General features: G+C 43.1%; 1 protein-coding gene across 2 annotated transcripts in view; it reads right to left on the reverse strand.

Annotated features, from left to right (window-relative positions):
• Positions 1-944: 944 nt before the first annotated feature.
• znhit6 (zinc finger HIT-type containing 6) overlaps positions 945-15354 on the reverse strand; it is a 43512-nt gene continuing 29102 nt past the window's right edge. The window contains exons 7-9 of one of the 2 annotated variants that reach the window (XM_080771165.1): positions 15268-15348; positions 5352-5476; positions 945-2992 (exon numbers count right to left, since the gene is read on the reverse strand). In XM_080771165.1, the coding sequence (XP_080627291.1) occupies positions 2526-2992; positions 5352-5476; positions 15268-15348 (673 nt within the window). In that variant the 3' untranslated portion in view covers positions 945-2525. The remainder of the gene's footprint in view (positions 2993-5351; positions 5477-15267; positions 15349-15354) is intronic. The other variant, XM_080771164.1, reaches the window with a different exon arrangement.

Genomic DNA, 15354 nt, shown 5'->3' on the forward strand with positions numbered 1-15354 from the left:
GCCTGTTGTACATACAAACCGTTGACAAATCTCTCGTTAGCTATGGAAAATGTGTGTAAACAACTTACTCGCCCTCCCTTGTTAATTATACTATAAGGTACAATAAAAAGCTGCGGGAAATTGAATATTTATTGTCAGAAAACAAATTTGAGATACGCCAGCACTCCCTGGACACCAGCGCTTTTAATACTTTAGCTGAGGGACTGCAATTCAATAATCGCCTATCAGGGTTGTTCTTCGAAGATAAGAAAAAACAATTGTACAACAAAAGCATTAGGGCCTCTGGGTGCTCCCTGGGAGCGGGGTGCACAGTGGGATGTGAGATCATCACCCCTCCCCATGCTTGGGTTAAAAAATGCGTCACTACAGACTAGACATCAAAGCCAGCCCATCCATAGGGGTTAAACTTCCAAAGGGGTTAACGGAGGTTATAAAAACACACATACACAGAGAAGTCCCTAACAGTGAGTTACACTTTCAGTTATTATTACTGGCTCTCTGTCGCCGCAATAAACTAACATTACGTTAGACCAACAAGGCATAGAGGCAGCGTATATGCACACAAAACCACATATGGGACCCGCTTCAAACGCGCCAGAAAGACTAGCAAACTCCACACTTTGGAGACAGTACAGCTTGTTAATTACATGATATATAAGACCATAAATGCAGCACAAGAAAAAACAAATGTGAATCACTGCCAAAGGAATTATGAAGACATGTGTTATTTTCTGTATGTATGGTATGAGCTAAGACTTGGTAATAGTCTCTCCTCTACACAATTGAGCAACTGTTTCAGCTTCATTAAGTGGGGGTGGTGGGGAAGGATACAGATGTTATCCCACACTCTTCAGTTAAAATATATAGCCAACAAGAGGAAAAGTTTGCACATTTTAGAAATAACCAGGGATAAGCCATATTGTCGCTTAAACCTATTCGTTGTCTGAATAGCTGCATTTCAATTTATTTTGTGACATGACCATGAATGATATATAGTATAACCCAGTGTTAAGTATACAGTAAATCATTGTTTATTTATCCATTGCACATTAACACTCCTCAGCCCAAGTGAGGGAGTTCAAGTATCTCAGGGCTTTGTTCTCGAGTGAAGGGAGGATGGATGGAGCTTGACAACAGCTGTAGAATCTCGCCAGCGGGATCAGGATTGCATTCGCTTTACCACACCGTTGTGATGAAAAGAGAGTTGAGCCATAAGGCAAAGCTCTTGATCTACCTGTCAATCTTCATTCCTACCCTCACCTATGGTCATTAAATATGGAATATAACCGAAAGGAGGAGACTGAGCATACAAGCTACCCTGGCATCTCCCTTAGGGATGAGGTGAAAAGAAGCTCAGTCATTTGCAAGAGTCTGGAGTAGAGCCGCTGCTCCTTTTTGTAGAAATCAGCCAGTTGAGACGGTTCAGGCATTTAGCAAGGATGCCTCCTGGTCGCCTCCCCGGGGAGGTTTTCCAGGCACGTCGACCAGCTGGCAGGAGGCTACAGGGCAGACCGAGAACCAGATGGTGGGATTATATCTCCATGCTGGCCTAAGAACGCCTCAGGATCTCCCAGTGAGCTGGCTTACGCCGGGGCTCCACTGAGTGCCTTGCGTAACTTGCGTTTGGACGGCGTAAAAAATGAACCAGGGCGAATGGCAGTGGATCACCGTCGGCAGTGGATCACCCTTCATTGATTAAAAAGGGACATTCCCTGCATTGACGATGGCGCCATGCTGACGGACACCCGATGGCTGCAGTGGAGCCCCGGTGTTGTGTGGTCAGGGAAAGGGAAGTCTGGGATCCCCTGCTGGAGCAGCTACCTCTGGGACCTGACGGGGACTGCCCATAAGACACAACTAATCCGTGCTGTGGGTTAAAAATCACCTGTGGCTTCTGAGGTGAGGGTTACTGTATGTAGGTCAGGGTTTGGGATAGCGTTAGTAATGGTTCTTCTGAGGTGAGGGTTAGGTCAGGATTTGGGATAGTGTTAGTAATGGTCTGACCAATGGGAGCTCAGACCAATGACATTGTTTCTGACCTGACTTCGTTCGGATAAACGCCTTTAGATGGATGGATAGATTTCCAAAATCAAAGGGTTAAATGACAAAAATATATTCAAAAGGATTTCTCAAAATGTTACTTTATTGAGGAAAGTGTCCACAGGATATATAATCTTAAACAAAACCTAAAGAAAATACTGCAATAACACCTTCGCATAATATAGTTGTCATCTGTAACCACCCAGACATTATGTAGGGTCTGAAAAGGTTCTCAGCTTGTATTAAGCCTATTGTATACGGACAACAGATTGATTTATTGACTGCCTGACAGCAACATCTGTCTCTTCATTTCATTTCATTAAAGACATCTGCTGCGTGGCAATATCATTCCTATCCATTGGATTTATTGACTGGATTTTGTCATTGTGATGACTGGTATGAACCAACAGGCCCGCAAACCACTCTCTTCACAGTCTCCTCCTCCAGAGTGCTGAAGTTTTGCTGACCTCAGCACTCTCACTCAGTCACTCTATGACTGCTCCATTGTCACCAGCAGGAGCATTGTTATGCTCATCTACAGACTCAGACCGGCCCTTATCATCATGCTTGCCATTACTAGAGGCATCATCGTCGACATTGTCTGCCAACTCACATTTAGTCCCCTTTGTATCAGAAACGACATTAGCATGCCGCGTGTCATTGTCACAAGCCACTCCACTCTTAATGGGGGAATCATCTACAGCATCGTTTACCACCTCTTCCTTGTCTTCATCATCACTGTCCGGGATCTCTCCATCCTCCATCTCATCTTCCTCTGCATCCCTCTTGGCTCTTTTAGCCTTTGGCGGTTTAAGTTCAGGACAGATCACACTGCTTACTGCACGGGTGCAAGGTTCTTGTTGGCATGGAGGGACTTGGGTCACTTCCCTCCTGGCTGGGGCTGCCCCGTGACTCTTTGTCATTAAAGTACTGTGGGCTGACGCAGGTTCCACTGGAACAAACAATGTACATGGCGAGTGTGAGTGTACACGCCACGGAGTTATGCAGAAGCAGCAGTCTCACAAACTCAAAACATGTGTGACTAGTTTTTGTGTGCACTGTAGCAGGGTGGCAAACACGCATGGGCAAACACTGACATGCTCTGTAAAAGTCTCTGTGTGACAGATAGACAATGGCGCTATGATTTGGCTTCCCAATTACCTCCCAAGAGTAAATGCGTCTAATTGTCAATTTGCTATTTTGTGGAATTATAAAATACATACAAAGTGTCAAATACATGAATCACATGAAGCCTATGAGATAAGTAAAGGTGGTGCAAGTCAAATTGTAAATTAAAATGAGTGTTAAATAGTTCTGTATTCTGATCTGATTCTGTAATCATTGATAATAGTTTGTTCAATAACGGGGGTCTCCAAGTCTCTCCAGCTCTATAGTAATATAGTAAATATAGTAATTTTTAATTGGGGTACATTTATTTATTAAAACCTATTAAAAATTAAATTAAAGCATAAAAAGACTGATTTCCATTACTATAGGCAGAGGACAGAGCAAAAGATCTGTCCTCTGACTACTAACCTGGTTAGTACACCAGGAGCCTGCCAAAGGCGGCTCAAAATGTTTAAGCTGTCTGATCAAAAGCTTATTATTGGCCAGGCGAGAAATAATTTGTTTTGGCAGCAAGGGAAACTGTCAAAGAATTGCTCTCCTTGGGCAAAGTGAGTGACATGAACAAAGAGTTAGCTGCATTCAGTCCTGAAATCGAAATCAAGATAGTGACCAACCACATGCAACATGTCTGGTGGTTGCTATGCCATCGAGACTATAGTTACTCTAGTAGCTCAAAGGCTCCCTGGACGCCCAGCTACTGGGTTCCGATTACTCTTTATCACCTCCTGCCCAGATCCCCCAGGCCATGTTATGTGGAATTATCAGCATATCTCAACGATTAACAGTACGGCAAAGCAGCTTAGTGCGCTACTACGGCCTTATCATTGAAAACACACATACACAGGCACAGATTTTACCTTCTGTGCCATTCATCCCCTCGGATTTTGGCAATTTAATAATGATGGCCCAGTGGGCTCTTTTGTGAGCATAGATCTGAGCTGGCACAAAGTGCTGTAAGCTGCAGGGTGATAGGCGGTTGTCCTGTGCAAGGGCTGGTAGACATCTCTGGACAATAACCACCTCAAACTGGAGGCTACATGAGGCCAGGCTGCCCGACCAATAAAAGGAGAGGCAACACAGCTTTTCCCATCCTTTAGCAATTTCCCTCGGGGTAAATAAAGTTTCTATCTTCTTTCTGACATTTCACAACTCATGCTGTCACTGTTTGTTATGTCAGCCATCTTTGATCCTCTCTTTGGCTCTGGCTCCAGCTGAGATTGGCCTGGCGTGTGTGACGTTACGCAGGACACACTTGTTTCCTTCAGGGTAGTGTGTTGTCAGAGTGATAAATAAGGAACCAGGGAGCCTTAAAGCGGCTGTCAGAGACACCAGGACATGATACAATGCCTATGGAATTGGGGTTGGTGGGTGGGATGGCGTGGGGGTTGTCATTTTGAGGCTAAATGAGGATAGACTCATGTCATGTCTCCACCCTGCGAGAGATAAGCTCTTGAAAGTGCAAAAGCCCGGTTTATAGTTTGTCAGACAACAGTGTTGCTCGTTGAACATAGCTGACCTACAAGCCTTACACGACATTGTCTTAAGATGAGGCATGCAAAGTAGAACATATTTAAAAAATATTCAAACAATAAAAAAATGTAAGCAAACACTTTGCAGATATGTAAGCTATTTTTGAGTAATCCCTGGACATTTGGACCTACAATGTACCCTCACAAAAACATGCAGTAATCCTGGTCTCTAAACTGCCTCCCCCTGGCCAGCCGGGGCGCCTGATGGAGGGGAAAGGAACTGGTTGGAATAACGTGTTCCTTCGACGCGCTACGTCCAACCAGGGGAACTCCCCACTGGCCGGTGAAAAAGGAGCAACTTGGACACTCAGGCATGAAGGAAGCATGAGTTCAAGTTCGTTGCTCTCCCCATGTCCCCCATATATGGAGACTAGGTTAGCGGAGGGTGTGTAGAGCCCAGGATCACATTAGATAATTGACACAGGGGTGAAAAATGGGTTACAAAAATCGTGTAAAAAAAAAAAAAAGTGGTTAAGCAAAATAAAATAGAAACATAAAATGAATTACACTTATCCATTTTAGATAAGCTAGATAGGACAGTATAAATCAAATAATACTTCTTTGATACATGTTTTAGTAAGTGTTAGTCAAGAGTTAATAGATGAGTATCAACAACATAGAATTGCCTATGATGGTAGTCTAGAGTGTGGTTACCTGCTCCTTTCAATGGATAGTGTGAGAAATGCTCTCTGAGAACAATGTGGAGCACCGGGTATTCAATCAGCGTTTTGTACCTCAGATTGTCCCTTAAGCTCTTCCCAAGGTCGAGCTCATGATACCTAGCATAGAAAAACAAGAAACAACAACACCTTACAACAATGTATTTGACTGCGGACCCACACTTCAAAGATATTCCACATTTACTCAAGATTAAAAAAATGGAATAGCAGATGTACAAGCTCACAGTGTATTAATTGAACTCTTAAAGTGTAAAAACGCAGCACTAAGGATTTTGCTGTACACAATCATAATTACAGAGGAAGTGCATTGTGTTGCCGTAAAGGTAATAGAGACTGGGCAAGTGGGCAGTAGCTCTAGTAGAGAAAAATGGCGCGTGGTGTTGACATTCTCTACTAATTTTATTCCCAGCAGCCTGCAGTGAGATGACGGCTGGGACTCTTTGGAGGATTGATGGAGATAAGAGTCATGGCTTGGCAGAGTCAAGACCATGCTTGGCGGAGCGTCTTCATCTCGGGGATGAAAACTGACTTCAGCCGAGAGTCAATAACATCTCTTAAAAACACGCAACAACACTTGAAGCATTTTGTCTCCACCACTCCATCATTCCTCTTCCTGCTACACTGAGATGACATCAGTTAGGTCTCGTCTCGGAGTAGTCCTGTCATGCATTAGTGGCGGTCATAAATCATGATGTTAAATAGTTAACAGTACTCTAGGGGACACGGTTTGCCTCCACGCTTGACCAACTCAGACCATCCAGCTTAAAGTCTGTCATCACCAAAATCTGAGGCATGATACAGTTCTGATGTATGGGGAGCAGTGGAGGGGAGCACCAACCCCACCCCCCACTGACTGCTGAGCACACATGAGACAGGGACTGTGACATCCATCTTTTGTTTTGCTAAAAGCACAGATTCAGTGAGAACCAGGCGTACACCCACTACCCAAGCCAATCAAAGCATTGGGATGTAATGTGACATTTACAGGTCTTTACAACTGGGCCAGGTTCCAAGAAACTCTCCTCCCCCCAGAGAGAGAGAGCGATAGAAAAAAAAAAGATTCTCTGGGGTGGGCAAAGGATCATCTCACATAATCCCAAAAGTCAACAGTAATATCTGTTGGCATTTCCTGCAGGAAAGGATGAAGGAAAAAGATTCACATGGAGAAAGAGAGATACTCTGTGGGCTGGCATAGCTGAGAAATAGTTGAGCCACTTCTCAACACGGACAGAATAAAACTAAGCTACAGCACAGCTTAGTTTGAGTAGAGTTACTGTGCATGTGGAGTACAGGGCTCAACCCTTTTCATTTCAAGGACTCCCAGTTTGAAATGCATCAAGGCATGGACAACCATTTGATAAAAATGTTTTGTATTTTCAATCTCTGGAATCACCATCTACACTGAAAAATGTTTAGCTCGGAGGGTACTAACAAAATGGACCGGGGACCACCAGGAGTCCAAATGAACCCTTACGGGTACATCTGGTTCCATTTGACTACTCTCAGACTTATAGACCCGTAATGGTCCATTTGGGCCCATGGTGGTATTCAAAATGGGCATACTGTTTGGTGTATTCCCATATGACAATATTGGCAAAACAATTTTTGCCAATATTGTCATATGGGAATACACCAATTATGACATAAGGATTTTTTATGATACATACTTGTCCCACACAACGATACTTCTGTCCCTCAAATGAACAGTTTGGATCTGGTCACCCTAACCAGATACAAATATTTGGCATGCATTTTCATTTTGCTGTTTTTAATTTGTGTGACTAAACAAACAAACTAAAACAACTATCTGTAAACAACCCAGGAGGGGCTTGATGGCAAAACAGATTGCAGCTCCCTGTGGTGTGGATGGAACTGTAGATCTCTGGCCACTGCTACAGCACTGCTGGTTGGCTGGCCGGCTGGCTAGGATAGGAACACGCACACATCTGTTCTCTATATAGTGTTCTAGTGAATGAACACTATGAGCACAATGAAGACTGGCGTACTCTCCTGGGGTTTCCTATTGTTTTCCTGTCTACTCTGCTATCACTGATATATATTTTACTAGTGCCGTCGCTTCCCTTTGAGTGTCCCATGACCAGACAAAGTCCATGGATATGGCAGTCGTTGGGTTCTCATACTTCATGTAAACTCAGTGTTACGATGGTGTTAAACGCCAAACATAACAGATTCAATGTTGTGAGCTTGTTTCTTGGCTATTTCTAGTGCATGACACCGGCACGCAAAAAGTACACGTCACATAGCGCAGCACACAGTTGAGTAAATAGATCAGATGTTAACTCAGTCTGTAGTCCCTTCCCTGCCGAGGTCTCCAAGCCGGATATTGTATTTTGAAGACACCAAAATTCACGACCTATGAACCGGAAGCAAAATTGGCTAGGCTAATATTAGTCGCGATGAGCCGTGAATTTTGCTCAAAAAAGATCGCTGTTGTAGAAAAGTTCATAATGTACTGTACCTAGGGCCACATCATCATCATTTTTCGACCAGGGTCGAGATCATGGATTTCACAATACCACGCCAGACTTCCCAGTCCTTCATTGCCATCCCCAATTCCTGCTTACTGATGCACGTGTCCCTAGCGATGACATCAGAGAACGACAGTTTTCTACCTCTGGTCTGCTTTGAGGCAGGATTCCAGAGAAGGGAAGATATAACTTAATGATCAGCTCTGTAGCAGTGGCCAGCAAACTGTGCTGTCCGATCTTCTGGATCGGACTAGTGAAGAAACACGGGGAAGGTTACCGTATATTAGAGAAATCGATGGGTGGCTCTTCCAAGAGAGATTTTACACTCTCATTAGAAGGTGGGTGTAAGTGCCATCCAGCAGTTTCTCTAGGCCCACATAGCTGAGAAAGTTTTCAGGGAAATTGTTTTTATGTTGGGATATTGTTTCATGGATTTCCTCTTATTCACATGTGCTTTTCTTGTCTTGCTGATTGCACATAGCCTACATAGCCTGAAGTATTCTTTTCCTTAGGCGGGACAGATCCTCTTTCTGATACACAGAGGAGCAAGACCAAGAACCAGAGTGGAAGGGAGGGAGAAATTTATTTAGCCAGGTAAAAAAAAAATACTATTGCAGTAGCGTTTAGCAATTACGCAATATGTCCTGCTGTTATAATTACCCAGCTGTTTTATGAACAATGTCTATAATAAGCTACACACTGCAAATAGCACTATTACGGTGAATGCTTCTATTCAGGCTGAGGAAGAGATTGTAGACAGGTTTAGCAGCGTTAAGGAGAGGGTATACCACAAATATGTGAGAGAAAGCAGTATTTGGAGAGACAGGGACAATTGGGTTTTAGAGATTCAGAACATGAGTTGAGAAACACGGTAGCGCCTTTTACACGCGGTTGTTCATGTCGTGAATGTTGTGCAATTATTCAGAGTAAAAGTTATGGATATGGAATGGAGGGATACCAGCACAGTATTCGGATAGTTAGTGTCCGCCCCCTGATATTTTGAAGGTTGGGGGTTTAAGAGACCTATAAAAATGATATACAGTGCCTCCCTGCATGGCACTCAGCCGTGTGACATACTAGCATCATGTGTAGGGGGTACAGTGCTACGTAGGCCTACTTGCGTGTAGGGGTGCAGTTGTACATCACGCTGCCTCGTAATACGGAAACAGGAGATAAGCTCCTGACCTATGGGCAACATGGCTCAGTAACCGTTTCCAAGGCTACATACCTGCATGTGGTACATGCAACTTTGTCAAGCATCTATACGGGGGAGGGAAGCCTGGCAGGGTGGCTGATATTAGTCACTGCAAGGGGCTGGGGCAGGAGGAACAGGACGAAGGCTCTACATCCTCCCGGTGGGGGCTCCTCACTGACAGGTGAGAGTCGGTAGGATACGATAGCAGTGACTGACATTACACAAAATATGTAGGGAGGAATCAATTGGCATAATGACTAAACTGGGGAGAAAAAAGCATAAAAAAGAATGACGGATGAAATGTGTGTGAACGGAGAGACTCCACCAGGCGAAAGGCACGGGGAGAGTATGTTTTGCACTCCGTCCGTCCGTACATTCTACAGCATCTACAACTGCACCGATCTGTGTAAAACGTTGTATGCATCTCCCTAAAGGCCAAGGAAAAACCTTTGTCCTGTATCTTTCACATGTACTCTTTATAGCGCTGGGAGGCCGACTTATCTAAAACACATTTTTATATTACTCCTTCAGATTTCACAAACTTCACGCAAATCGGTACACATGATCTCTATAGTCATGTAATCAAGACGGATCTGTCATGTATAATGTAGGCCAGCCATTTATTGAAAGCACAACATGCATTCATCTTTATAACATTACTAAGCATTATTAATATACTGTTACGCGTTATGTTTAAAATTTCCCCGTTATAGAACGACCAGGAGACCTGTGCCCCGAGGGGCACTTGTTCTAGTTCACTCTGATTTCGTGAAGTGAGGGGCGCTGTGTTGCCACAAATTTAAGTGGACATTTGACCTAATTTCTCCTTTCATTGTCAATGGCAAATATGAGACGTGTGGGGACAAAAGCTGTATATGAGAGGGGCTAGCGTCCCTCAAAAAACAAAGCTAGCATGATGTTCTTTAGAGAAAAGTTGCAGGATCTTGGTATAGTTAGTGACTCCAGATTGAGCAGATTCTACTGTGAATATTTAAAGTAGTATTTTGTGGCATAATGAAGAGAGGAGCAACACTGTGGCTATCATCTGGATTCAAACTGTTGAATGAATAAAAAAAACAAATAAACATGAAAAAATAAATAAAAAGCATTACAAAAACAAACATGCAGCAATGTGAATGGTCCTATTGATGATGCATGGTCTGCCTACTTTCCAGTCAGGATGTTGACCGTTTGCACAGCTAAGTTTAGTTCATGACAGGGGATGCTTTATATAATCGCTCTTGAAATTCCAGCAGACATTTATCCGGCAAAAAATAATATTGAACACAAAAAGCCCATAATGACTTTCATTGTCTTTCAGCTGTACATTTTCTTTCAAACTCACCCTTTTAGACTTGGCCTACAGAGTTGTACTCTATTGGCCCCAGGTAACCTTGCTATGGTTGCACTAGTCAGGACAACGGCAAAAAAAATATTAATATACAAAGAAAAAAAGGATAGTCATAATAAATTATTTGCGGTTTTGTATTGCTAAAAAGAAAACCTGATGTAATGAAAAATCTAATCCCTGTTGCACACCTGGGTAGCCTGAAGGCATGTCCCTCTGGGGCTTCATCTGCCAAAACAACTGAAATAGCTCAAGTAGTTTCCCACTAAGAGGGTTAAAACACACACATGCATGCACGCACGCATGCGTGCCCGCAAACATGAAAAATGTTGTTGTTTAAAGCAAAACATGACTTCATAATTTTAATCATAATGGCCCGAAATGAAGGGCCCCCTTCCTCCAAAAGGCCTGCTTTATTCGAAGGGGAGGAGGCCACCTAGTACTTGTGATGCACTGAACCCTACTTGGGATACTTGCAATGGGATGTGACTCTTGTTTGGAAGGGGCCTCTCGTCATATTAGAGGCCCTGTTATGTAACTGTATCTATCTAATATGAGGTAATTCCACCTTGACCACACACCATATTTCTGTCCTACTTAAAAAGCATAATGTTGACAATAAACACTTCGTAAAAATGGAATACTGAGCTGAGAGGCCCCTATTATACAAGCCCATATAGATATGACAGAGCAGAGAAAAAAAGAGGAATGGAGGGAGATAATGGGGGAAGGGTATAATTATGGAAAGAAAAAGACACACCTCTGGAATTGTTTAACTCTCGTCTGTGTAGTATAGCTTTACACAATTTCTTTCATTAACACAGTCACCCCTTTCCTGATGCATCACGTAATGCTGACAGAACATATTTTCTCCTTTTGCAACACCTTTTCTACCCTGCCCGCCTTCTCTTCCAGCACCAAGATTCAAACACATTAAATGTTGTTGATGGATTAACATCCCATTTAGTCACACGGGGTAGGCTGCAAAAGTTTTCCCCTCTGGTGTTAAAGACTTTTCCATTGCATCCACATTATTACAGAACATAAAGTTTACTACATTAACAACAGTTAGTGTTAAAATTTAAAATGACTGAAACCGAATACAAATTGAAAAGTAATCACTGCACTTTAAATAAAGTTGATACTAAAGTAAATATAATGACAAAGCGAAGTGATTCATTCACAAAATTGGTCTTACCTACTACTAGTACAAGCTAATAACAATAGTTTGTCGTGCAAAAAAGAATAGCACTGTCCAACACTTTTGCCCATTTACTGTACTACTCGGGAATTATGAGATTAGTATGTAATCATGAAATCAATTGTTATGAAAATGGTAAATGATGTATTTATACAGTGCCTTTATCCAAGGCACTTTACATAGAATGTGCATTACATTCAACCATTAACACACACACATTCATACACCGATGGTGGGGGGAAACCATGCAAGGCACCAGCCTGCTGATCGGGAGCAATTACTGTAGGGATTCAGCATCTTGCTCAAGGACACTTTGACACTAACTCTGGGGGAGCCCGGTTCCCAAGTGGCCGCTCTACCCCTGAGTCACTGCTGCCCTAGGGAAAGATTCATGTCCCACACAGTTATTTAATTAGAATATTGAAGATATATTTCCATCATACTGTACAAGACAGTATCAGTAAATCCTGCACAGTGACATCTAAAGTCATTTTAGTTTCAAGTTCTGAATAATGTATGACAAAAACAAAAAGTATGATGACATGAATCAGTTCACAATATTCTATAAAATAATTGCAATATTTGTTTTTGGGCCAGTAGTGAAATTTCTACACAATGTTTTCAGAGAGCCAAATTAATGTGATGTCATTAAACTGCTCCACTCCCATCACCTCCACAAAAGTGATCTAAGTGCTAGGATGGTTTTGCCAAACAGTGGCCAGGTTAGTGAGGAGTCCCATCCATTCTACAGAACTATTATACACTGGGAAGCCTTGTGCTTGTGGTAGTCGTACTGTGGGTGATGTGAAAGGAGTTGTCTCATCAGTCTTGAACTGATTACATGGAAACATTTAGCCAAGATAAATTCCACTACCCATTATTCCCTGTATCTCACATACTGTACATTTTGCCAGGAACATTGGCTTGTCATGATGCCCAACACTTACTCAGCAGATAATTCTTAAGACAATGATAAACAGGACATTATGCTGAGGCATAATACATGGGCAAACCTTTTTCATTAAATTCAAAACACATCGTTTGACGATCCCCAGCCCTGGCCAAAGGTAATATTTCCCAGATCCAAAGCATCAAAACGTCATGTATTCACATTCTTTAGCACAGGGTTGCTTCCGTCGGGACAAAAGCAAGCAGGCAAATAACGAAAGATCTGCTCTCTCTGCATCCTGTTACGCACACTAGCACCATGCACAGCACCAGTGGAGAAGAATTAACTCATGCTGGGTCAACTATTGAGTGGGTGAGAATGTGGACAATATCCTGGCTTTATCTGGCTTCCACAATGCCTGGGTTATGTAACCTAATGGAGGGGCACCGGTGCCTCTTTTCTGTGCACTGGGAGAGGTTGAATGTGCGTGTTAAAGTACCCAGGGAAATGATATATCTCAACATGATAACATCCAAAGGTTTAAGTATCACTAACTTGGTGTGTGTGTGTGTGTGTGTGTGTGTGTGTGTGTGTGTGTGTGTGTGTGTGTGCGTGTGCGTGTGCGTGCGCACGTGCGTGCCTGCCTGCCTGCATGCATGCGTGCGTGCGTGCGTACGTCGAGTCAGGGGGCATCAAAAGAACTGTTATCCTACAGATAGGAACTAGAGATTGATTGCATGGAATGGATGGATTGGACACATCTACTGTGGCAGATCAGTGAATGTCAATGAATAAGGGCAAGAAGCTAATGCCAGAATTTGTTTCAATTCAAGCTTGGGAAAAAGTGATGGCCTACGTGTTCCTGGCTCTTGCATTTCTACACTCCTTCTCCTGTATTTCCTCACAAGAAACTGTAATAGAAAGAAATTAGGAGGGGATGGATGAATAGGCGATGGAAGGTTTCATGGTGTTTCACGTTTGCCTAGGGGGGAATCAGTGTGAGTGTTGAGGGTCATGATTTACTCCATGACTAAGTAAAAATGGATGAAGTCCAACGACTCCCAAAACTATCCAAGTAAAATGGGTGCTACACCAGCCCCCACCCCTTTACTAACACTGCAAAGGAAAGAGAAAGATTGTGCACAAAAGCGTTGCTGACTTGATCAATGGCATTCCCGTACATCACCTCCAGAGGAAGCAGGGTGGGTGTGAAAAAGAGGGCTCCCAGCCATGCCTCTATGCCTCAACCCTGCGTAGTGACACAGGAATTTACAAGTTTGTGATGTCATGTTCATAAACCAATGAAGTCGATTTCATACATGCCGAATAAATCCGCCATGAGTGGCAAGCCCGAAGGATTGGACAGAATGGTCACACATACAGGATGTCTGACTGATGACAGGACTCTGGTACTTTGAGATTGCAAAACAGTTTGCTTGCCAGAACAGACCAAATGGAAACGATTGGTCATTTTCCATGAACAACCAAAAATGACAAAATCACATCCAACACACCTAAATGTAGTACATGGCTGGACAGTCCAATCACATCCAACACACCTAGGTCAAAATGTAGTACATGGCTGGACAGTCCAATAACATCCAACACACCTAGGTCAAAATGTAGTACATGGCTGGACAGTCCAATAACATCCAACACACCTAGGTCAAAATGTAGTACATGGCTTGACAGTCCATGTATGAAATGCTGGAGGGCTTTTCTTTTCAAACGACGGGTACAGAGTAGAATTCTCAACAGGCCTGAAAATTAAAGCCCTAACTGGGCCGGCATGAACAGCGCTTGGTCCGAACAAATACCATCTTTTTAGGACCGAAAACCTGTTCAAATGATAGCAGAGAGAACAGACATATAGTAAAAATAAAAAGAATAACATGTTCATCTGCCTTGTATTGTGGGCTTGCAGATCTGCTATGGTTGATGGCAACAGACAGACGCTTTTTAGTAATGTAAAAAAATCACACCTGTGTGAACCAAGTGGTGCAACTCCCCTCTCTAAAAGCTGAATAACTCCTAATCTACGGAGCTCTCCATGGTTTGGTCCATTAGCGCGATTTTCGATCAGTTTTTGCTGATAATCCGGGGGTGTAGATGGAAACATTGGTGCTTTCTAGAGCAAGGATGGCTATATTTTAGCTCGCTAGCATTGACGCTATGTATGTAGCAACAACATCCACACACGGGTGCGTGCGCACACCAGTGGTGCACGCGCACATGCACGGCACTACACACACGCGGGTGCGTGCGCACATACTTCTGTCGTTCCAATTTCACGCATGCGCACACCACTCGTGCTCATTTGACGTACATCACAAACAAACACACGGACATTGCGAGCTGGTTGTAGAAGTGGTTGCACCACTTAAAAATGCAGACAGCAGCACGGGAACGCTTCATTAACCCATGTAAATAATAATAATATCTAACCAGACAAGCTGAGCTAAAAATGGTCCATTGGTTAGGCTACAGTGCTGAGGTGCCGACAGACAGACAGACAGGGATGTGCATTAGTTGTTGCTGTTGGTCTTCAGGCTTAAGCAGATGCCTGTGACCGAAACATTGCTTAAACAAAAGTGTTTCTATTGTGCACATGCATTTGGTGTGCGGGTTATTTTATTTTATTCTCTCAGCACAAAATGGCTTTAATTGGAGGCCACCACACCGACTTGAATATGAAACGTCAGGACTTGAGATCTAAAAAGGGAGATGGGAAATGACATGATATGAGAGGAGTAAAGTGTAGAACTCACCTCACAGAATTAGCCCTTCTCCCCTCTGCTTTGATGAAGACCTTCACGTGATCAAATGGCTCATGCACATACATCTTCAATCTGAAA

The sequence above is a fragment of the Protomyctophum bolini genome (genome assembly GCF_963924005.1).
Source record: "Protomyctophum bolini genome assembly, chromosome: 8".
Lineage (NCBI taxonomy): Eukaryota > Metazoa > Chordata > Actinopteri > Myctophiformes > Myctophidae > Protomyctophum > Protomyctophum bolini.